Below are 23088 nucleotides of genomic sequence, written 5' to 3' on the forward strand. Positions count from 1 at the left end.
AATGTCAGTTCTTATCAGAGAAATGTACCAAAGTGCCTGAAAAAAATTAAATTAACACACTGGGATAAATTTTCATACATGAATTTATATGACTTATGTCATAGTTAGAGTTAGTTACCCATTTTTCTTTTCATAAATTTGCTTTTAATCAGTCTGTACTGATTACATGCTGTCAGCCCTGTGATGAAAGTATTAAAGATGAAAGATATAAAAACTTGATACACCCTGGCTTATTCCTACTTCTGTGGGATTTTGGAGGCCACTCCACTATTTCACCCAGCATTCCATTTGCTATTCTAACCTCAGCAAGTTCAGATTTAGCTGCCTGGGCCAGACTGGGACAGCTAGCACAGCCCCTGGCACTGGAGAGAGTGGGTCTGCCTCTGAAACACAGAGCATGCTGTTAACCACCCTAAATGCAAAGTATAAATAGAGAGCTTTGGTTAGCAGCCCCACAGCCAATGGCAACTCATTCTCTATCTCAGGATTAGGAAGGATTCTAAGGAAAAAGACAGATAGATTAAAAGAAAGGAGAAAAAAAACAGTAGTGCAAAGAAGAGTAACTAATCAGTGTAATACTTTGTTACACAATGATGTTGACAATGCCAAAGCAAAATTTTGTGTCCAGAACCATCATAAACATTAGCATAGGTTTGTTTGTTTAGGTGCTGTATTGGGTGCTTCTTATGAACAGTGGTGTGTATTTGTGTACATATGTGTGTAAACAATATGTTCTATATTTAGTGTGCCTGTCAGTCCTGTCCAATGCTTCAGCCATCAACCTGCCTGTCTGTTCTTCCATCATTATACAGGTATACTCTAGACTAGAGGGTCAGCATATTTGAAAAGCATATATGTATACACCCATGGTGAGCAAGTCAATAGGGAAATAATTTATTGGAAAGTTATTACTCCAGTTATTTCACTTCTTTTGTCATTACATGTTGCCATAGAAAGATGTTGCCATCTATCTATTTCTCCATTTGTATTATGTTTATTAATGACAGGATACTACAGTTATTTTTAAACATCTTTTACTGCTATGGAAATAAACAAGATTTTGGGGTTATTCGTGGAATGTTGAAAGTAATTTGTTTTTGCTTTTACAATTTGTTTCATTGTAGTGTTTGATGGTTGAAGGATGAGTAGGATAATGTCGTCTCATTGCAACCAGTTAAAAATGCTTATTATTGCATTCTTAGAGCAAACCTTTTGCTGATTGTCTGTTTACACTCATAAATTGTGCAAAACAACATGAGGCCTTTAGGAAGAAGGTGGATACTTACAATTGATCTGTTCCCTGATAGCACATGTACATCACAGAGATGCCTATTTGACGTCTGCATTTACACCTGCAAGACATATTTTTAAAGTGTTTGCTCATCTGCAATACGTCTAGAAGACGTTTCCTATCAGATGTCAAATAGATGTAGCCTATATTAGATATATGATGTTAGAATCTATGTAAAACTGATATCTAAAAGACGTTTGTACACAGCTTTCCAGATCAAGAGATCTTTAACAGATATCTTGAAGTGTGCTATCTGGGTTTCCTTTCTTCCAATATGCCTCTAACATGCATATCTCACAACAAATACATAACATCTGACACTTCAAACTTCAACAATTTTTTTTTTTTTTTTACAGTAGTAGTTTCTTTACAGGACGAGAGCAAAACACTTTTCTATAATATAACAGTGGAGCAAAAATAAATGATAATAACTGTTAATTTGGATACTCGCGCACAACAGTATGTCATTTGGTTTGATGGACATGTTCGGTGATGGAGCTGTGTCTTTAAGAGAGACATTTAGTAGGCGTGTGTATGGCTTGAACTGATGAGACATGAGCAGCTCCGAGCAGTTGTTACTGGTACTTTTGGAGTCAGAGCGAGAAATTGACGGTGTCAGCGCAAACGGATTACAATTTGGACAACGCGTTTTTCACGAAGATGAAGATCTACGGTAAGTAACAATGCCTAAATCAGCTCTGTTGATTTGTGCAAGGTTTTTATGATTATGACAGCGCTGCTGACATTACAGGGACATTGCTGACATTGCATATTTCATTACTTAAGCAGGTTATTTGGACCTGTCCAAATTTCTGTAGACATAGGTAAACCTTACATAAATCCACGTTACGCATCAGCTTTTTTTTAATGCAGCTAACCGCCTTTACATAGAGTTATATGAGGTAGATAAAGGCGTTCTGTTGTGGTTCGCTTGTCAGTTGCAAATCCCTGCAGCGTTTGGGAATAATGTGAAATTTAAGATGACACAACGTTGTTCATGTAGCCGTCATGGCAGTCAATGAGTAATTATATTTGTGTATAAGAACGTTACTCTTTCTCTTCTACGTCTATGATAAATGTTTATCCAAATGTGAACGTAAACACTGATTATTATTCACAATTTTATTGCATTATGCAATTTCAGTAAGGGTGTTGTATAGTGTAGTTGTCTGTATTTTATTTCGTGGCGAGTAGAAGGCGCTGTTTCTCTCGTTCCACAAAGGGAAAAGTTATGCTATTTTAATTTTCTGTTAAGTTACCAAATAAACTACAATACTCATATCATATCCTTTTGTTTGTTTCCATCATAATGCTCATATATTGGCAATGGCAACAAAATAAGGCGGATGTGTGTGTTTTAAAAAATAATAATAATAAAGAATTCTAAAATGCACCTTTATGTTTAGTCTTTTGTTCGCATAGTAAGTTGCTGTATCACTTATGGCCTGGAATATGACAGGTATTGATAATAAAAGCATCTGGCAGTTGCTTTGATTGTTTGTGTTCTTGGTATACCAACTGCTGCTGAAGTGGTATGTACTTGTGTCTTAAGTGATGTGAATTACATGCACGTTATACTATTCCATTACTGTGAGAATAATGATGCAAATCTGCTTAAACCGAACAAGGAGTTTAATAAGACTAGGCCACTTGAGTCTACAGATTTAATGTCATTAGTGCAGCAATTTACTGCCACATCTGTAGTATAATAAGTTAATATAGTAATCATTCTGTACAATGGAAAATGTCAAAGTGCTATTATATTACCATCCAAAATCACAATACCAAAATTATTTGAAATATGTTCATATGTTTCTGTGCATACATTAGTCACCTCATTTTGTGTTTCTATACAACGAGAGCCTTGAGATTTTTCTTTGTGAAAGTTGTCCATCATTGACTGTAGTCTTTTGACCAAGTGAGATTGTGACAAAAGTGAAGTGAAAAAAGTCCAGAGTGGGCAAATCATGCAGCACAGATGTGTACCGACCCACTCAGGCTATTCACTCACATCTGGATGTTGTAGTTGGCACTGGTTCTTTCTGGGATGTAAGTAAGGTGAGAAGGCGGGTGTGTTGCCAGCTGCTTTAGAGTGAGTTCAGCTTCTGGAGACCTACATCTGAGGTGTTTGTGTCCAGATGCTGACAAACATTAGCACCAACACACCAATACAAATAGAAAAAGACATGCACTTATGTCGGGCCAGGCAGTTTGATTATATCTATCGTGATGGTGGATGGATAAAGTGTTAGAGATTTTGCTTTACTGTTTATTTAGCTGAATGTAAATATATCCACGTAGCATAGCACTACTTGAAGTTACAGACATGTAAGTGTGATGAAGAAACATGCATGAATGAAATAATAAATAAATAAAGAGTTGGACGTGCTTGATGTTAAACAGAGTCTTAAGTAAATGTAAACAAAAAGAAAAAGTCATCTACATCTCGGCTGGCCTGAAGTTGAGTAAATTCACAGCTAATTTACATTTTTTGGGTGAACTATCCATTTTAAAGTGACAGAAGCCTAATAAACCTGCTGCTATCTGTGTCATTAATGTTAATAAACAACAAAAGACAAATAGAAAATTACTCAATGCTCTTGACTGAATCCCTTTTTTATCTTTTAATAAGTTCATATTTGATTCATACAGCAAGGACTGAGTTTTAGGTTTACACTTCATTATTTAATTTCTGTAGTATTTCTTACTACGTTAAATAAACCTGCTGAAACTAGGCTAAATAAGTTTATTTGATTTGTAATTTTGGCTCGTCATGGTTTTGTCATTTGCTTCTTTGTTCTTATTTTTAATAACAAAAATAAAATAACAAAAAATACATAACTAGATATATAGAGAGATATATTATTATCGTGCAAAAAATTGTCATACCATGGAATAGTAATATTTTGGTCATATTGCCCACTCCTGCCCTTTGCCAGGAAAATGGGGAATCTTTCTTTCAACCCAGGGCTGTCCAAACTCGGTTCTGGAGGGCCGATGTCCTGCAGAGTTTAGCTCCAACCCTAATTAAACACACCTGAAGCAGCTAATCAAGCTCTTACAAGGCATACCAGAAACTTTCCAGGGCTCGCAAAATCGCTAGCCTGATGTCCCGGGGCTATTGTGTTTTCCAGTCGGGTTACCAAAATGTATCACTGCCCTGCCCGACGGGCTACCTTAAATACAGGGCTCCCACGCAGTGTTCCCTCTAAGCTGAGCGCGCGTGACCTCGCAGAAGAAATAATGTGCCTCCCGCACACAAAAATGAGTTGGGAAGCTATCTGATTGAATGCCGCCAGTAAAAGAGAAAGAATAGCAATGCTCGGGAAACCGCTATAGAGCTGATGTCACGACAGAGTTAGAACCGGTTTCATAGAAAGAGAACGATGTGCACCAAATGAGTCGCTGTAGAAACTGAATACTTCAATGGTTGAAGTGTGCTCAACACGAGAGACAACGCAATGACATGTGAAATAAAACGTCCTCATGTATTAAAGAAGAGCGGCTTGATTAAGTGCTGGAAATAACGGAGGATGGGCAAAGAACGGTAACAAAGACATGTACAGTCACACACGAGTATTGTACAAACTGTACTTCATCATGATGTTTAGACAGCTATAGAAGAATTCATATGTTCACGTTTTTTATATATTTAACTTACAGATCTCAGCTTAAGTTTTGCTTCAGTTTGTATTCTATTCTATCAGTTTAAATAGTTTGTTATGATAATATTATATAAGAATTATTTATCAGGTTTTTGACTTTGAGTCTCTTGCTCATCAAGGCTGTATTCATTTCAAAAATACAGAAAAAACTGTGATATAGTGAAATATTATTGCACTTTCTAATATTGGTTTCCTATTTTAATACCTATACTTTAAAATAGCATTTATTCCTGTGATCAAAGCTGAATTTTCAGCATCATTACGCCAGCAGTGTCCCATGATCCTTCAGAAATCATTGTAATATGCTGAATTATTATCAGTGTTGAAACTGTTCTGCTGCTTAATATTTATTTGGAACCTGTGTTTCTTTTTTCTTTGATTCTTTGATTAATAAAAAGTAAAAAAAACAAAACAGCATTTATTCAAAATATAAATATTTTCTAACAATAGAAGTCTTTACTATCAATTTTATCCATTTAACACATCCTTGCTGAATAAAGTTTATTTAACTTTCTTTAAACTTTTTAAAAGTATCTTTAAAAAAGAAAGAAAAAATTCTGACCCCACAATTTGTACTTTACTTTTAGTCATTTAGCAGACGCTTTTATTCAAAGCGACTTACAAATAAGAAAAAGTAACTAAAACTAAAAGTTAACACTCTGTAAATACTCTATACACACCCATTTAAGAAAATACAGAAATTAAATAAAATTGACAAATGCATACAACAACATTTCAATAGTAAACATAAAAAGGGAAAAAATAAATAAATAAAATAAAAATAAAAAGCGATGCTTGCGATACTATTTTTTATCAAACAGATACAGCCTTGATGAGCAAAAGAAACTTCTTTAAAAAAATGTATTGATCCAAACTTTTGAACTGCAGTACAGTAAAAATGTTTTCTCAGGTAACCTAAAATGTACATAATTTAGTTACATCAAGGGTCAAATCAAATATAAATAGCTCATTAAAGTTAAAAGTTACACACTTCTTTGTGTGTGTGCTGTACAGGTCTGGTATAAAGAATGCTTTTGCTCAGGTGCCTGAAATGTCCGCCCAATAGAGAAAAGTTTTGCTCAGCAAGAAAAAAAATTAGAGGGAACATTGCTCCCACGGGTCCTTAAATTTGATACAACTAAATTGAAGAGTTTTTAAGGCCTTATACCATTTAACGTATTTAAAACTGTCTAAGAAATAATTTTTCAAATTGCCTTAAATAGATTTTTAAGAATTCTGCAGATACCTTGTAAATAGTAAAATAAAACTCTTTCCTTGATATTCGTTGATATTTGTGTATTGAAAATGTTTTTGGTTTACATTTATGGTCTTTATTTTATTTGGGCTAGTTAAATTAATTTTCGGGCTACCAAAATCTGAAGAGTACCTGCCCGAAGGGCTGCCAGGGATTTATAAATTTTGCGAGCCCTGCTTTCATCCAGGTGTGTTGAGGCAAGTTGGAACTAAACTCTGCAGGACACCGGCCCTCCAGGACCGAGTTTTCTTAAAACATTTTCTTAAAAACAAACGAAAAGGTGCTTGCCTGTGTTTGCCATAATATTGAGTTAAGGCCCATTTACACTCGGAATGCCACAATTCTCAATATAATATTGAACCGTTTGGTATGATATCCATGGTTCAATATGCGTTTATGAATTGCAAAATGGATCTGTTTGTGTGTGCTTGTGAGTCTAAACGCTGAGATGAGGAAAAGCCTCCCCAATTATGACGCGCATGTGAAAAAGCAACATGCCAAACATCTTCCCTTGTAAGGACTTCCAATGAGAAGCATTTCTGAACCTGTTGTCTAACAAAAGAGAACATATTTTTACTCCACAACATAAACTGAATGTTTGAAATAACTTCCTGATGTGGCTTCTTCTAACAAAACGAGGTGGAAAATATATTCTATACTACAACAAAGGCTATGATTGATTAGCAATGGATTATAAATATACTTATTATGAAAATACCTGAGAAGAACACACAAACTATATATTGTCGCAGCTGAGTGTTTATTGTCTTCATGTTTCATCATTCAAACATATGTCTTATTCAGCAACACGCATGAATGCAATACTTTACAAGACAATTGCCTTGTCTTTTGCATTCATTCATTCCCCTGGTCATTCTGCTGGGCAGCTTACCAGTTTTGTTAAATGTATAGTGGCTCTGTGGACATTGTTGGCATTGCTCCTCTGAGGTCTGTCAATAATTAGCAATATTGGCACAATATACAGTATCTCTACACTGCTCTCTCTGCCAATCACAGCTTGTAGTTACAATCCCTTGTGCCTAGCTGGCATGTATTAGCCAAAGAAAGATGACTGCTGGAAAATCTGGAAGCATTTATTAATAGGATCTAAGCCTCTGTGCTAGAAACACACTGGAAGCCTTTGTCTCCTCACCCCTGGTCGCCTGCTTGCTTTACGATGGCCTGTGCACATCGTATGTTAGTGGTAGTCGTTCTTGGCATGTTATAACTGCAGTGAGCAAAGGGAGTGGTCTTGGTGTTAATAACTCGTCTTGTGTTGTGCTTATGCACAGAGTGTGGCACTTTTTAGTATTTGCAAAGTAGATGTCACAGCATTTATTTTATGATAACATGAAATATGTGCTTGCTCAACACTAGCTGAAAGTCAGTGTGGTGTTTTTAACACCACATTGATTTAAGTGAAGTGAAGTGAAGTGAAGTGAAGTGACATACTGCCAAGTATAGTGACCCATACTCGGAATTTGTGCTCTGCATTTAACCCATCCAACGTGTACACACACAGCAGTGAACACACACACACCGTGAACATACACCCGGAGCAGTGGGCAGCCATTTATGCTACGGCGCCCGGGGAGCAGTTGGGGGTTCGGTGCCTTGCTCAAGGGCACCTCAGTCGTGGTATTGAGGGTGGAGAGAGCGCTGGACATTCACTCCCCCCACCTACAATCCCTGCCGGCCCGAGACTCGAACCCACAACCTTTGGATTACAAGTCCGACTCTTTAACCATTAGGCCACGACTTCCCTATTTAAACAAATTATTTGGAAAAGAGTGCTTAATAGTGAAGCAGTGAAGGTGCATGATCAGCCAAACACAATCTATCCTGTTTTAAAGAGCTCAAGCATTTAAAGTGCCAGAATAACAGTTCAATACATAGGCCTACTTTGGTTTTTTAACCATGGTTTTCGGTTCAGTTCAGTTCTGATGGCTTGGCACATCAGAATGTTTGTTTTTTTAATGATTTGTTATTTAAAATGGGATTTTCAAAACAAATTAACAAACAAAACAAAAAACGAACAAACAAAACCCTCCTGTACACCGCAGAAAAACATGGCTAAATCCATAATAATCCATAATATAAGGCATCCAGTTATCGCTGTAACTGAGTAAGAAGAAGATAGATATGTTTGAATGATGAAATATGAAGACAATAAACACTCAGATGCGACAATATATAGTTTGTGTTCTTCAAGCCTTCTCAGGTATTTTCATAATAAGTATATTTACAGGTGCATCTCAGAAAATTAGAATATGGTCAAATATTTTTGTAACTTATTTCAAAAAGTGAAACTTTCATATATTTTAGATTCATTACATGTTCATTTATGCACTCAATACTAGGGCTGGGTATCGAGTTCGATACTTTTTAGGCACCGACCAAATTGCCTCGATACCACCGAGTATCGAAAAACGTCTTGTCGTTCGGTACCAAATTTCGATACCTAAGGGGTTAATCTCATTAACGTCAGTGAGCCAATAAGCCTGCAGCACTAGGTGTGTTTGACTAGAAGTGACGCAGTGCTGATTGATCAGTGTTTGACCTCCGCGAGAGCAATTCGAAAGTGTACGGAGCAGTCTGCTCTATATATCGCGCAGTTTCGCTTACTTGACAGACTGAAGCTCCCAAAATAAAAGTTCGGTTTAACTTGGAAGACACTGCGGCAGAAATAAATTAATATTGTTCAGCAGAGTGTACATACTGCTACTACTAGGCTACTATTAAAATTATTAAAACTCTTATTTTTTAATTAATGATCACACAACATTTCTTCCATGTTTTAATTTTAATAGTAAAATTTTGTTTACCAAAATAAATAGTTTTATTTTCAATAATTTAAAAGAAAAATTAAATGAATGTTTTATCCCTTCATTTGAAAACCAGATACAGAACACAGAATTTCTGAGGAAAAAGAAAACATTTCATAAGGCTGCTTTAAGAATAAATTTGAATAAACCTAAGTAGTTTTTATGCATTCAAATAATTAGACATACTACAACATATAATTTAATAACAATAAAACATATTGTGAAAGAAAATAAAACATCCACTTATGAAAGTGGATAAAGATTTTAAATTTCTTGAAGTCTTTAACAACCTAGAATAAATGAATAGAAATGATGATTCTTTCTGAGCTATGCGTTTTAAAACGAGCACGCACTAGTGTAAACTGAAAACTATTTGAGCTTTATTAAAATTATTTGTACTGATTTATTGTGTTGGCTATATTTTGTTCCTTTGTGCAGTGGCTCAGGAGATGAGTCTTTTGAGTCTGTATACATGTCAACAAGCTGAAAAAAATAAAACCAAAGTTTTTTGAGATAATGTAATCTTGTTAAAATTGTTTTCATAAAATTGGTATCGGAAAAGTATCGTTCAGGAACCGGTATCGAACTCAAGGTATCGGTATCGGTATCGATATCGAACATTTTTGAACGATACCCAGCCCTAACTGTCATATAGTTGTTGTTCCAGCCGCGACATCGTAGAAAAACCATTTCTAAAATAGAAATTTTGCGTGTCGCCATCGCAGCTAGTTAGGACAAAAACTCAGATTAACATGGAAAAGATGCCTTTTATTGCGGATTTGAATATTAGAAATGTGTTAGTGTGTTATGTGCAAGCCAGGTTAGATAACTCAAGAAGTATCAAAGATATCGCAATATGATTTTCATTTTCAAGGGCCGATATCGTTCATTATTCAGTCATAGGTGGATCTCAGTGAGGCTCCATGTCCAGATTGTTGAATGTTACCTAATTCAGTGGTCAAAAACCAAATGTTGGTCACGTTGTATACAGCCAATAATTATTTTATTTAAAGAACAATGTCTGAAGAATAAATAATGTTGAAATTAGAATTGTATCTTGTTTCTCTCTTTCAAAACAATATGCAGAGAAAACATGTCTGAATGCTAAAAATGCACTGAAATGGTAAAGTTGAGCCACACTACCTTGCGCTCTGTAATCTATTCATACGATTCAAATTATATATTCAAATCAGAGATATTAGATTTTAGAGATATTTGGAAGAAAGGTTTTTGTCATTTTAACAGCTTCTGAAGCTACCATGAGTTCAAATATGCAGCATCATAACATGTTTGAAACAAATCCCATGCCTTTTAGGGAAGTGTGGTTGCTTTCACCAAAAATTGCATTCACATCAATAAACCAAAATGTGCCTCACCTGGAATAATTATTAGGATTTATTTTTATTTTTATTGTTATAAAATGTGAAGCAAAGTCATAGATCAAGTAGTAACTAATGCTAAAGGGCATATTTGGCAGAATTACTGATAATACCTTAAACATTTAAGGTCTCTCACACTTGAAATATTTAACACTGGGTAATTCTAAACCCCAGGTAAATGGGATCCTGGGTAATCTTATTTTATGTTTCACACTGTTCATACTTCACCCGGAATTAACAAATAATCCTAGTAATTCATAATCTGATGTGTCACACTGTACATTCATCAACCCAGGGTTACGGTTATTATTTGCATATTTGACAGTGACAATAGTGGTTGACTATAAACACAAAACCACATTTGGTTTTTGACCATTGAAAATTTGTAAGATACAACAGCTTGGACATGGAGCTGCACTAAAATCTCGATATCTTTAGGATTAGCCATACAAGACCTTAAAGATTCCAAAAGAAAAGTTTCTTACGAACCAGAATCTAAAATCATATTAAGATATCTGTAATACTTCTTGAGTTACAGGCATGCACATTTTGGAAAATCAAATATTTATGACACTCAAACAGCTATGTCCTATATACAGTTGTTTTATCGTTGGGAAACAAGAGACATTTCTAGTTTCAGCATTGCTTATTCTTCAGCCATTCTACTTTAAATACAATAAGTATCAGCTGTATACAAAGTGACCAACATTTGGTTTTCAACCACTGAAAATTTCAACAATTGGAATATGGAGCCTAAATGAGACCCCCATATATCTGGGACTGAATGATATAGGGCCTTGAAAATAAAGATTCCGAAAGAAAAGTTTATTAAGGACTAGAATCTAAAATCATATTGTGATATATTTAATACTTGAGTTTTAGGTACGCAAACTTTGGAAAAGAATATTTATTGCACTCAGACAGGTACATTCAAGGCAGTTGTTTAGAGAGAAGAAAATGTTTACAGTTTAACGATTTATTCCTGGAGCCTAATTGAATTTCCAATATCTCTTGAACTGAACCATATGGAACCTTAAATATGAACGTGCCAAAAGGAAAGTTTATTAAGACCCAATATCTAAAAGGGCATTAAGATATCTTTAATACTTTTTGAGTTACAGGCCTGCAAACATTGGAGAAAAAAACTTGAAAAGTGCTCTTTCCTCATTTTAAATGGTCACCATTGGCACATAATGCAACAAAGATAACTAAAGTCAACATATTTTACTAACAGACCTACCAATCTCTGTGTAAAAATAATATAATGATGCTGCCATCTTTCTGAAGTCATTTTAACCCCCCTATAATTTGGCTCCGAAACTCAGGTGAAAATTGCCATTTTGCCCTCTACAAAATAGTGGATTACTTCAATATTCATCCTTGACATTTAATATTTTGGCTTTTATTACTATACATGTTTATCTTTCTTCAGAAAAAATATGAGCAAAATTTGAGCCGGGGAAGTTTCAAAAAATTTTGACTCAGATATCATACCAAATGATTCAATATTATACATCATGGTCAAATACATCAACCTATTTCTAAAAATGCCATTTATTGTAAATCCCGATTTCAAAATAAAAGTTTCTGAGTTTGAATGTGGCCAAATATTAAAATGTAATGGATTTAAACATAGTTTAATCATGCTGTAAAGTGAAACGTCACCGCCTTCTGCGGGTATTTGTTATAATACAAAATGTACTTAAGTTGGTTATGTTCATATTATGTATAGGCATATTACATTATGTATTTTAACTGTGCTGTTCAATAAAAGCATGTAATTACTTGGTTTAGATATTTTATTTGAGCCAATTATTATTGCCTCATCATTAGTTAAATAGGCCTAAGTGAAAACCAGGCTTTAGTATGACTGTTTTTGTAACTAAAAATATCAGATTACTCAGTTGTCAAAATAATCATTAGTTACAGTCCTAGATTAGTGGAAATATTTCAAAATACAACTGCGTTGTTTTAGTTTTTGTAATTAAAAGACACATTTTGTCACTGAATAAAAAAAAACATTAAAATATTGTCTCGTTCTAGTGAACCAATTATCTGTATTTTGTCTCATCTCGTGAGTTAAGTGTATTGTCACACCCTTAGTGTTGATAAACGGTGATATAGCTCATAATTTTCCAAGTGAATGATATAGCTTTCATTCTTCAGGTCAACCATATATTCATGAAAAACAAAATCAGTTTGAAAAAGGAAAGCAATAACTTTGCCATAGTATCCTTTCAAATGTTTAAGTTGCCACAGTCAATGCATGCTTTGCTTATGCTGCCCCCCACAACCCCCGACCCGATCCATCGGAAAAAAGTTCAGGCTCAGGCTCAGGACTTCATATATGTCTTGTCTAAATATAAGCTTGTTTCACCATAACACTGGTAACAATTCTCATTCAGAAAACATACATTTCATTCATAAGACTAAAAAAATCTAAAAAACAGTAACAACGGGGAGCATTACATAAACTTTGAACTTTTATCTTTCAAGTTTAAATGATTTGTCACAAGTATTTCATTATAGGATAAGAATAATTTCATTTTACTGAATGTATTACAGAACAAAGAATGAATGAGAAAAGCAGCATTTTCCCCCTATTTCTTTATATACCAAAAAACAAACCCAGCCTAAAGCCTTTCTGTATGGAGTTTGTATGTTCTCTCATTGGTTTCCTCTGGGTTTCTCCCACAATCCAAATACATATAGGACAGGTGAACTGGAGATTGTCTGATAGCACACGTACAGTATCTCACAGAAGTGAGTACACCCCTCACATTTTTGTAAATATTTTATTATATTTCTTTTCATGTGACAACACTGAAGAAGTCACTCTTTGCTACGATGTAAAGTAGTGAGTGTACAGCTTGTATAACAGTGTAAATTTGCTGTCCCCTCAAAATAACTAAACACACAGCCATTAATGTCTAAACCGCTGGCCACAAAAGTTCAGTACACCCCTAAGTGAAAATGTCCAAATTGGGCCCAAAGCGTCAATATTTTGTGTGGCAATATTGTTCTGATTTGAAAGCAGTGTGTTAGCATTTGAAAAATATGCTGAAAATATATAGTGTTTTGCAGGTTGTGGAGTATGAATGACAAAAGTGTTTGAACAATTTTTCAGTGCTTTCAGACAAAATCCATTCAATTACCACATTTGTCAAAATCCACAGTTTGTTTACCATAGACTTCTGTTTCGCTGAATGCATGAACCGTTCTGAAAATGTGGCTTCAGTATAAAACAATGCTTGTTAGCATACGAAAATAAAAAACTTAAACTGATTGTTTAAACTGATTGTTGTTTTAAGTAGAGTTTGTTTTAGACTTTCTTCCTGAAAGTCTAAACTGATTTTGTCAAATATGTTACCTTTGTTTTACTTCGTTACTTTGCACTTCTTTGTTAACAAAGGTTTTTTTTATTTGTTTATTTATTTACATTTCAATTCCAATTTCTAAATATTATTAAGAATTAAAAGTTATTTGAAAGGATGTACTTGCAGTATGCTCTTATAATATCAATATATAGTCAGTGGCAAAAAAATGGTCTTAAAATAAAAATAATACGCCTATTGCTTATTTCTGGGGCACTATATTGCCCACCAAAATGTAGATATCATGACAGGCCTAGCACCACCACAGTAATTTTTTTTCAGGGATCAGCTTTGTTTTGTTGTCCTGCTTATTTCTTTTGTAGAGCTGTAAATTGCTTTTTATCACAATGACAATCCTCCCCCTTTGCAGAGAAGGGTCTCTGCACTGCCGTGCACTGCTCTGTTTATTTGTTAGATTGTGGGAAAATTCCTGTTCTGTCCATGAGAGAAACCACCCCTCTTCCAGACATTCCCATAAATCCAGCTTCAGCCAGAAGCTCCTATGGGTGGCAGGGTGTTCCAAAATTCAGTGCTTTTGGTCCCATCAATATAGCCCCCTTCAGATTAGTCTGTGATTTGTAATACCCTTCTTGCTAAGAGCTCTGGGTGAAAAAAATATACAGATATTCCAAGAGATGTTTGAAAGGCTTTTCAGTGCTGCATTACAGCATTGTGGCTGAAGACAGATATGTGGAATCTCACAAAGAACAAATAGGAACACATTAATGTTGATCATGTCACTGGCTTCATTTTCTGAAGCATAAACAGCGATTTGCGACTTTTTGTGACAAAGAATGTCAGTGTCATGAAACAGGTCCATAAACATATCTATGAAAACATGGACACATGATTAGAACTCTGTTAGATTATGATTATGATGCAGCAATGTTATTAAAAAAAGAAGCATCTAAACAGGAATAGCTGCTTGAGGTGAAGCTGAGTGACTTAATGGCAATAAACTGAAGCCCGTTCTATGACAAATCCTATGATATTAATCAAGTAACTTAGATACATAGACGTAACATTACAACTTCTATCTGCACAAAAAGTTACGCACTGAGAGAGAGAGGGAGAGCTCCGTGATGCGCTTTCACAAGAGTGCTCTGAAACACGGTCAAGGAAAGCAGACACAATTTATTAAAGATTTCACATTCTATAAAGTTGTCATTATAATGCTATGTTTATGAAATGCCAGTGAACTTTAACTTACAAGCTGTAGTGATAGAGAGAGAGAGAGAGAGAGAGCAAGCTCCTGCTGTGATTTCGCATCCCATAAAGTTTTCATTATAATGGTTATGGCATTAATGTTTATGGCAGATTTGTGCTAGGGCACCCATTTGGAAAGCCTTGAGCGGGTGGACAGTCCCTTCCTTGGAGGAGGCAGCGCGGTGCTGAACAGTCATGGCTCGTTCCGCTGAGACAGTTGCTGTCATCTGCACTGACTCGATAACTGTCTCCAGGAACGACACTCGTTGGCTGGGTGACAGTATGCTCTAGGCAAAGTTGACCTTGAGCCCCAGGCAATCGAAGTGGCTGAGGAGGAGGGTCTTGTGCGATGTTGAAACTCCCTCTGACTGGGCCAGAATGAGCCAGTCGTCGAGGTAGTTGAGGATGCGGATTCCCATCTGTCGCAGAGGGGAGAGAGCCGCATCCATGCATCGCGTAAAAGTGCGGGGAGCCAGGGACAGCCCAAACGGGAGGACCTTGTATTGATATGCCACCCCTTCGAATGGGGTCCCCATTGGAGTCAGAGCCCATTCCACCAGAGGCATTGCCTCTTCCTGGGCATGGTCCAGTGGGGTGTCCATTTCGGAAATTTGTGAGATGGCCAGCTGGTCCTCGCTGTCCACATTTGTAAGGTTTTACAACCTGGGCATCCCTGCCTTGCAGGCCAGAGTCCTTTCTGCTTAGTACGCCAACTCCGGCTAGTTAAGCAGTCTTATGGGTTCACTTGACCAACATTGTTCAAGTCCCTCCTTCACTTGGGCGGTCCATATTATATAGACACCAAGTATCAACTAACGGGATGACACCCAGGCCACGGATGACCCTGATGGCTCAGTCTGTGCTTGGTGTATTTTATTAACTCTCCTTGGTCTTACTCCCACGTGAGTCATGGTTTTGAGTCGATCCCCGTCATAGCACGGCGTGATTGTACTGGTTCCCATACAAGCATCTTACAGACGCAGTACGAGTGGAATATCGAAAGGGAACGTACTCTGTTACTATTGTAACCTCGGTTCCCTGAGATATGGGAACGAGTACTGCGTTCCTGGCTATGCTATGAGCTGCACGCCTCAATCGCTTCATTCGAAGAAATCTGAGATGCGGCTGAGCCATTGGTTCGATTTTATAGCACTGCACGAACCAATGGACGTGCAGTTTCACTGCGTGATTGAAAAGGCTTCAGTTAAAGAGGAAAAAAGGAGTTTTTCCCATACAAGCATCTTACAGACGCAATACTCATTCCCATATCTCAGGGAACCGAGGTTACTATAGTAACCGAGTACGTTTTCCACCTTCTTCAAAATAGCATTTATGTTTAGCAGAAGAAGGAAACTCAGGTTTAATACAACTTTTGAGTGAGCAAATGAAGGTATAAAAATAAAACACTAGCCTATTTTAATTCTTGGGTGAATTATTCCTTTAATGTTAATAAAACATCAAACACAGAGAAATCACTCACTACTGTTGACTGAAAAACTTTAATACAGTTTCTTTAATAGGAATCAAAAGTGTTTTATTTTTATATTTGTTCATTCAGTTTCTTGAATGCTCCTGCTAAATACACCTTACCTTAAAATAAAATACTGTTTATTTTATTTGTATATTGTGTGTGTTTGTAATGTGTATCTTTGTTCTAATTTTTTAATAACAAAGATAAATGACAAAAAAAATTATCTTCACCCACTTTGGCCTAAATATCTGACATACCTTTTTATATTTTGTTACCTTGAAAGGCTTTGTCTTTATAATAGGGACATTAGTTTGGCTGTAATGCTCAAACAGCTTGCAAAATAGAAAAACCAGCATGATAAAAAATCGTGATGCCCCTAGCCGGACGCCCGGTCTGCGATTGTGCCCTTGTAACGCCATTTCGCCCCTGACCCTCCGGAGGCCTGTGCACGCCACTGTTAAGCCGGATGAGTTTAGGGGAGGGCTGCCTCCCCAGGGCGGTCCCTCTGAATCGCTTAGTGGGTTTGGGCTGAGTACACTGCTCACCCTCCTCAGGGCTTAAGTGAGTAGTCCCTGCTTAGAGTGTAGTTGTCTGCAGATGCTTATGCTCAAGCTCAAGCTTACTTTGCTCTGGAATACTGGCGATCTGAGGGCAGCTATATTCTAGCCTGGCTTCTATGACTAGGTTGGGTTCCCCCTTGGCACAAGTTCTCTTTATTAAGCACTGAAGTCTTTCTCTAGGAATCTGCTATTCGAGCATAGCTGTGTTCCAGCTCAGAAACTGCTTCCATTTTAGTTTTTAGTTTAGGTTTTTAAAGTCCCTTGCATGGACTATGCTTAGGGGTGTGCGATATATATCATCTGCGATTAATATCGTAATTGTTGTTTTAACGATGTGCAATTTGACATCGAGTATTTTGCAAAAACCAAACAAAACACCTACGAGTGCACACATTATGTGATGAAGTCTAGTGGGTTAAACACTACGCGTGCGCATTTAGAGAGTGTTCTTTCAGTGCATGATTCAGTCTATTAAAATGCATTAAGAAAGATCACAAAATTCAAGATATGGGGGCAGAAAATTTATATATTTATATCATTTCATATAGTTAAAAATCACACGAAGAGTGACGTTTTTTTTTCTTCAAAAATCAGCATGATTACAAATGTGATAATGATTTTTTCACAACAGTTCAATGAGCAATAAGTTAATATTAAGAGACTTACGTTTTAGACACCGTATTGCCTGTTTTTGCTCTATTTCGGCAACAAAAGAGGAGGGCGTGGATGAGTCTTAACTTTTGTAAAGAATATCTCTTTGGGTTTGAGACTTTAATCTTTGCAACTTTAGGGATCTTTAAAGTCGTGAGTAGTGAACACACACACACACACACACACCCGGAGCAGTGGGCAGCCATGCTGCAGCGCCCGGAGCAGTTGGGGGTTCGGTGCCTTGCTCAAGGGCACTTCAGTCGTGGTATTGAGGGTGGAGAGAGCGCTGGACATTCACTCCCACCACCTACAATCCCTGCCGGCCGGGGACTCGAACCCACAACCTTTCGATTACGAGTCCGACTCTCTAACCATTAGGCCACGACTTCCCCTCAAGGGGGACGTTCTTTGCATTTAACCCATCCAGGTACACCTGGAGCAGCGGGCAGCCATCAATGCGGCGCCCGGGGAGCAGTTGAGGGGTTCGGTGCCTTGCTCAAGGGTCTCACCTCAGTCGTGGTATTGAGGGTGGAGAGAGTGTTGGTTATTCACTCCAACCACCTACAATCCCTGCCGGACCTGAGACTCGAACCCACGACCTTCGGGTTACAAGTCCAACTCTCTATCCATTAGGCCACGACTGCCCCCTTATCTATGCATGAACAGCTTGTAACACTCCAAAGAGAAAGGAGAACTTGAAATCGCATCATATGACCCCTTTAACAGTTGCTTAATAGGTGAGTTAAGCAACTGGTTGTATTAAAAATTAGTAGTTTAGATTAACTGCAAATGGGAACAAGAATGCAATTAGGTATCAAATGATCACCAATTTGACAATAAATCATGATAAAATTCCCCACGGTTAGTATTACTGTTTCATATTTTAATTATCATTAAAACCGTTTTTCATTACCACCATTTGAACTCAGGATAAATAAATACTGTCCAGCATAAAGCAAAGTTTGAAGTAACAGTCTCACGTGTGCACAGCACGGAGAGTAGTTTCGTTTTGTGTGAAAACATGTCGGAAAGCTGGGAGGTTTTAAAAGTGTGCAAAGGGAATTATACAAATGAATAGACCTATGAATTAATTCAATATATGAATGTACCTCTGAAGGTTCTGACTGTCTTCAGAAAAGATTTGATGCCATCTTCGCTAAGGGTTGCCAACTTCACAAAAGGAAAATAAGGGATAATCATGTTTCTTTTTGTATGAAAATACGGGATCAATATATTTATACTGTACCACAAAGCGAATGTCATTGCAGTGCCTGCATAAGTATTAAAGGTGTAAGCCTAAAGCCCCATTCACGCTACAAGCGACACGATCTCATTCATTTCAATGGAGAACGGGCGATTTCTGGCAACACGAGCGACAGCAAGCGATAGCGACCGTTGGCAACCGACAAAGTGTCCAGCGACGCGACAAAGTTCAGAATCCTTCAACTTTATGCAAATGAAGAGCGACTTTCGTGAGCGACAGCAGCCAATAGGAAAGAAGACGGTAGAACTCATGTGATTGTTCTCCTCTCAGCCGTAGATAAACATATGCAATGGAAGAAAGTAGGCTCTGTTTCTCATTCATTTTTGTTTGTATGTACGGATTTAATTTAGATTATATTTAGTCTTTTGCCTCCAAAATGTTTGTACTTAGCGGCAAGAAACCTGATTCGCTGTCAAGGCAACCAGTAGTGGGAACGCCCACTAGCGACCTCATCGCCAGCCCCTGGCGACATGCAATATGCAACAGTGTGAATGACACTTAAGGTTCTAAAACATAAACGTTTGTTTTGCTTAACCTATTTATGCACATTTTAATTCTAAAAATAATTTTAATTTCATACAAAAATAATTAAATAAAATCACACGATACACACAAACCATGGCCTGAGCAAATTGTAACACTTGTGAATTGAGCCCAAGAAGGCTCAGACTTAGGCATAACATTTTGAAAGCATAATGCCTTCGAAACGTCAAGTCAGTAAAGTTTTTTTTTTTTTTTTTTATAATGGCACATAAAATTTTACAGTAAAATACAGTACTGAGTAAAATACAGTAAAAATTCATGAGAATTTTTCTATTAAAGAGAACTTAGTATTAGTATTGGCTTAGTGGAATTAGTATTGGCTGCTTTTAAGACTTCATTGGTAATTTTTGAGGTTCAAGGTTAGGGTTAGAAGTTATTTAAAAGGGTCATCGGATGCAAAATTCACTTTTACATGTTGTTTGAACTGAAATGTGTCTTGGCAACCACGCTATAATGATAAAAATCCACCCAGTGTTTTTTTTTTTTTTTAAATCCCGATAAATCCAAACCCCTTTCTCAAATCAAGCCAATCTAAAGTAAACAGTACGGCTCGTCACCCCAGGGAAGAGAGGGGTGGGGTGAGCAGAGCTCATTAACATTTAAAGGGACATACAACAAAATGGGTTGCTGTGAAAAGAGCAGTTTTTTGACAAGGTAAAAATGGTGTTGTTTTACACTATGATTGAGAAATTTTAACCAACGTATGTTATAGACTTTTCATTAAGACCCTAAAGAATCATATGCCTTTGATCACATCTTCCAACAGGTACATTTTCTTGCGTGGCTGGATGTTGGGCTCATGAACAATACTCACGTTCTTTGCATGTGCTCAAACTGATTTGCCGAAATCAATATTTCCGATCATGAGCCAGCAAATGTTTGGTGATGAGTTTTTGGCTCAAGGTCTGCATTTAAAGTCACACCAGAGATGTTCAGCTGGGATTAGGACTTGGCTTTCTGCAGAACAGTCAAGTTCTTCCACACTGACTGAATCAATCATTTATTTTTTTACCTTGCCTTATATACAGAGGCATTGTCATGTTAGAATTAGATTAGGATTTGTAAATTGGGACAAAAAAGATTTTAAACCTTTATAGAAAATATGAATTAATTGAAAAAATATGAATTAATTATTAACTGTAATTAGAATCTAAAAATAATATTTTCTTAAGGGTTTTTTATTTTATTTTATTTATTTTTTTTGACCCTGCTGCTCCAGTGAATTTTTTTTGTCCAATGGCCATGCTTTAATTTAGCAATTTCTATAGTATTGCATTTTCTCATGGGCATTTAATCTTTTTTGACTTTTCAATATGTTAAATCTCTTTTTTGGCTCATTTTACCTGTTTGAAAAAAATAAAATAAAATCCTTAATTATGCTCTGAATATAAGTTATTATTTTTATTTATTTCCAGCCTTCATTAACAGTGGTACATGCAGTAACTTATAAATGATGGTATAAAACATTAAGATTGATATGGTTTGGAATTGGTAAAATGTACTTGTAAAATGTAAAAAAAAGAAAAAAAAAAAAGCCTAATAATTATGCACACATTGTGTTCAATCGAGTCCCCGGCCGGCAGGAATTGTAGGTGGGGGGAGGGAATGTCCAGCGCTCTCTCCACCCTCAATACCACGACTGAGGTGCCCTTGAGCAAGGCACCGAACCCCCAACTGCTCCCCGGGCGCCGCAGCATGGCTGCCCACTGCTCCGGGTGTGTGTTCACGGTGTGTGTGTGTGTGTGTGTGTGCGCGCATTTGTTCACTACTCACTGCTGTGTGTGTGCACTTGGATGGGTTAAACGCAGAGCACCAATTTCGAGTATGGGTCACCATACTTGACAATACGTCACGACTTTGCTTATGCCAGCAGCTACTCTTAACATTGTGGGGCTGAGTTTTGCATGGGCAAGCACCAGTCACCAGGTTTTCTTGAAAAAACATGTCTTTAAGATCGGCTTGCATCACTATTTCTTCTCAGAAAAAATGTGTTCTGGTGTGGGACCTTGATTCACTGCCAGGTTACCAGAGTAATATGCTTCAGTACATAAACGGGGAGATGTTTTGGAAGCTGTGGGCTTTAGAGCAGGAAACCTTATGCGTTCTTTACCTCCAAGCCTTTGGATGTTACTCAGGCAGCACATGGAGAAAATTCAGCCCGGCATTTCCTTTTTCCACTTCACCTTCAAGAGAAAGAAGGCTTTCAGGAGAAATCATTCAGATGGCCCTCTACAAACATATAAGTCTCTTTATTTCTGTTAAATCAAAAGGCTCAGAGATGCAATGCAGGAAATTGGAATATGTTCTCTGCTAATTTGATCTGGAATAAGTATAGAGTACCTTTATGGCTGTAACTTATAACTTTATAACTTGGCTTGTTTTGTGACTGAGCCACAAAGCAAATAATGGACCACTCGCACTGAGCTTTGTTCTTGAACGAACCCCTATTCAAGTAATTTCAAGTTGAGCTTTATTGTCATTCCGCTACATGTGGGGACATACAGTGGAACGAAATGTCATGCCTCGCAGGACCACGGTGCTACATAAATACAGACATACAACAATGAGGGAAAAAAACACTATAAACCTATACACAACTAACCTACTGACAGATTTGAACTATACGCATACTATATATAAGTATTTACCCTATACAAACGAAAAAATAGAAGATAAAAAATACAAACTATACGAATGCTTCACAAATACTGTACTTGTGCAAAGAGAGACATTTTGAGTCAAGCAGCTGGTTGGGGAACAGTGCAGGATGATTTGTAGTGCATGAGCATGTAAACATACATATATTGCTGAGTCTTTTGTGGGATTGTGTACACGCAGCAGTGTGTGTAAAGTGTCTAGTGCACATAGAGGAGAGTGTGTTACTACAGGTGGTTTGTACAGGCCCACTGACCTGTGTGTAGCACTCTTCGGATTGCACAAAAAAAAGTTCCATACAGTGTTTTTTTTGGTGTGGTAAGGTTGGGGGGGGGTTGCATGGAGTTTCAGAGGGGGGCGGGGTGATTTGAGTTCAGGGCTCTCACAGCCTGGGGGAAAAAGCTGTTGAGCAGTCTGGCGAAGCGGGCTCTGATGCTCTGGTACCGTCTTCCTGATGGTAGGAGCTGGAAGAGACTGTGGGAGGGATGGGTGGAGTCCTTCACGATGCTGTTGGTTTTGCTGGAGCATCGTGTAAGGAAAATGTCCAGGATGGAGGGGAGAGGGGCACCGATGATCTTTGCAGCTGTGTTCACTGTCCGCTGGAGTGTCTTGCGGTCAGCAGCACTGCAGTTCCCGTACCAGACAAGTGATGCAGCTGGTCAGCACACTCTCAATGGTGCCTCTGTAGAATGTGGTGAGGATGGGTGGAGAGAGACTTGCTCTTTTCAGCCGGCGGAGAAAGTGTAGGTGCTGTTGTGCCTTTTTGGAGAGTGACATGGTGTTGGTGGTCCAGGTGAGATCCTCTGTGATGTGCACCCCCAGGAATTTAGTGCTGCTGACTCTCTCCACAGTCGAGCTGTTGTTGGTCAGTGGGGGGTGGTCAATGGAGTTTCTTCTGAAGTCCATCACAACCTCCTTTGTCTTCTCCACATTGAGGGACAGATTGTTG

General features: G+C 37.4%; 1 protein-coding gene across 2 annotated transcripts in view; it reads left to right on the plus strand.

Annotated features, from left to right (window-relative positions):
* The first annotated feature begins 1812 nt into the window (after nt 1-1812).
* Nucleotides 1813-23088, plus strand: part of LOC306886062 (disheveled-associated activator of morphogenesis 2-like) — a 155264-nt gene continuing 133988 nt past the window's right edge. For both annotated transcript variants that reach the window (XM_079442926.1, XM_079442927.1), the window contains exon 1: nt 1813-1964. In XM_079442926.1, coding sequence (XP_079299052.1) covers nt 1846-1964 — 119 coding nt within the window. In that variant the 5' untranslated portion in view covers nt 1813-1845. The remainder of the gene's footprint in view (nt 1965-23088) is intronic.

This window comes from Barbus barbus (genome assembly GCF_936440315.1).
Source record: "Barbus barbus genome assembly, chromosome: 20".
In the NCBI taxonomy this organism is placed as follows: Eukaryota; Metazoa; Chordata; class Actinopteri; order Cypriniformes; family Cyprinidae; genus Barbus; species Barbus barbus.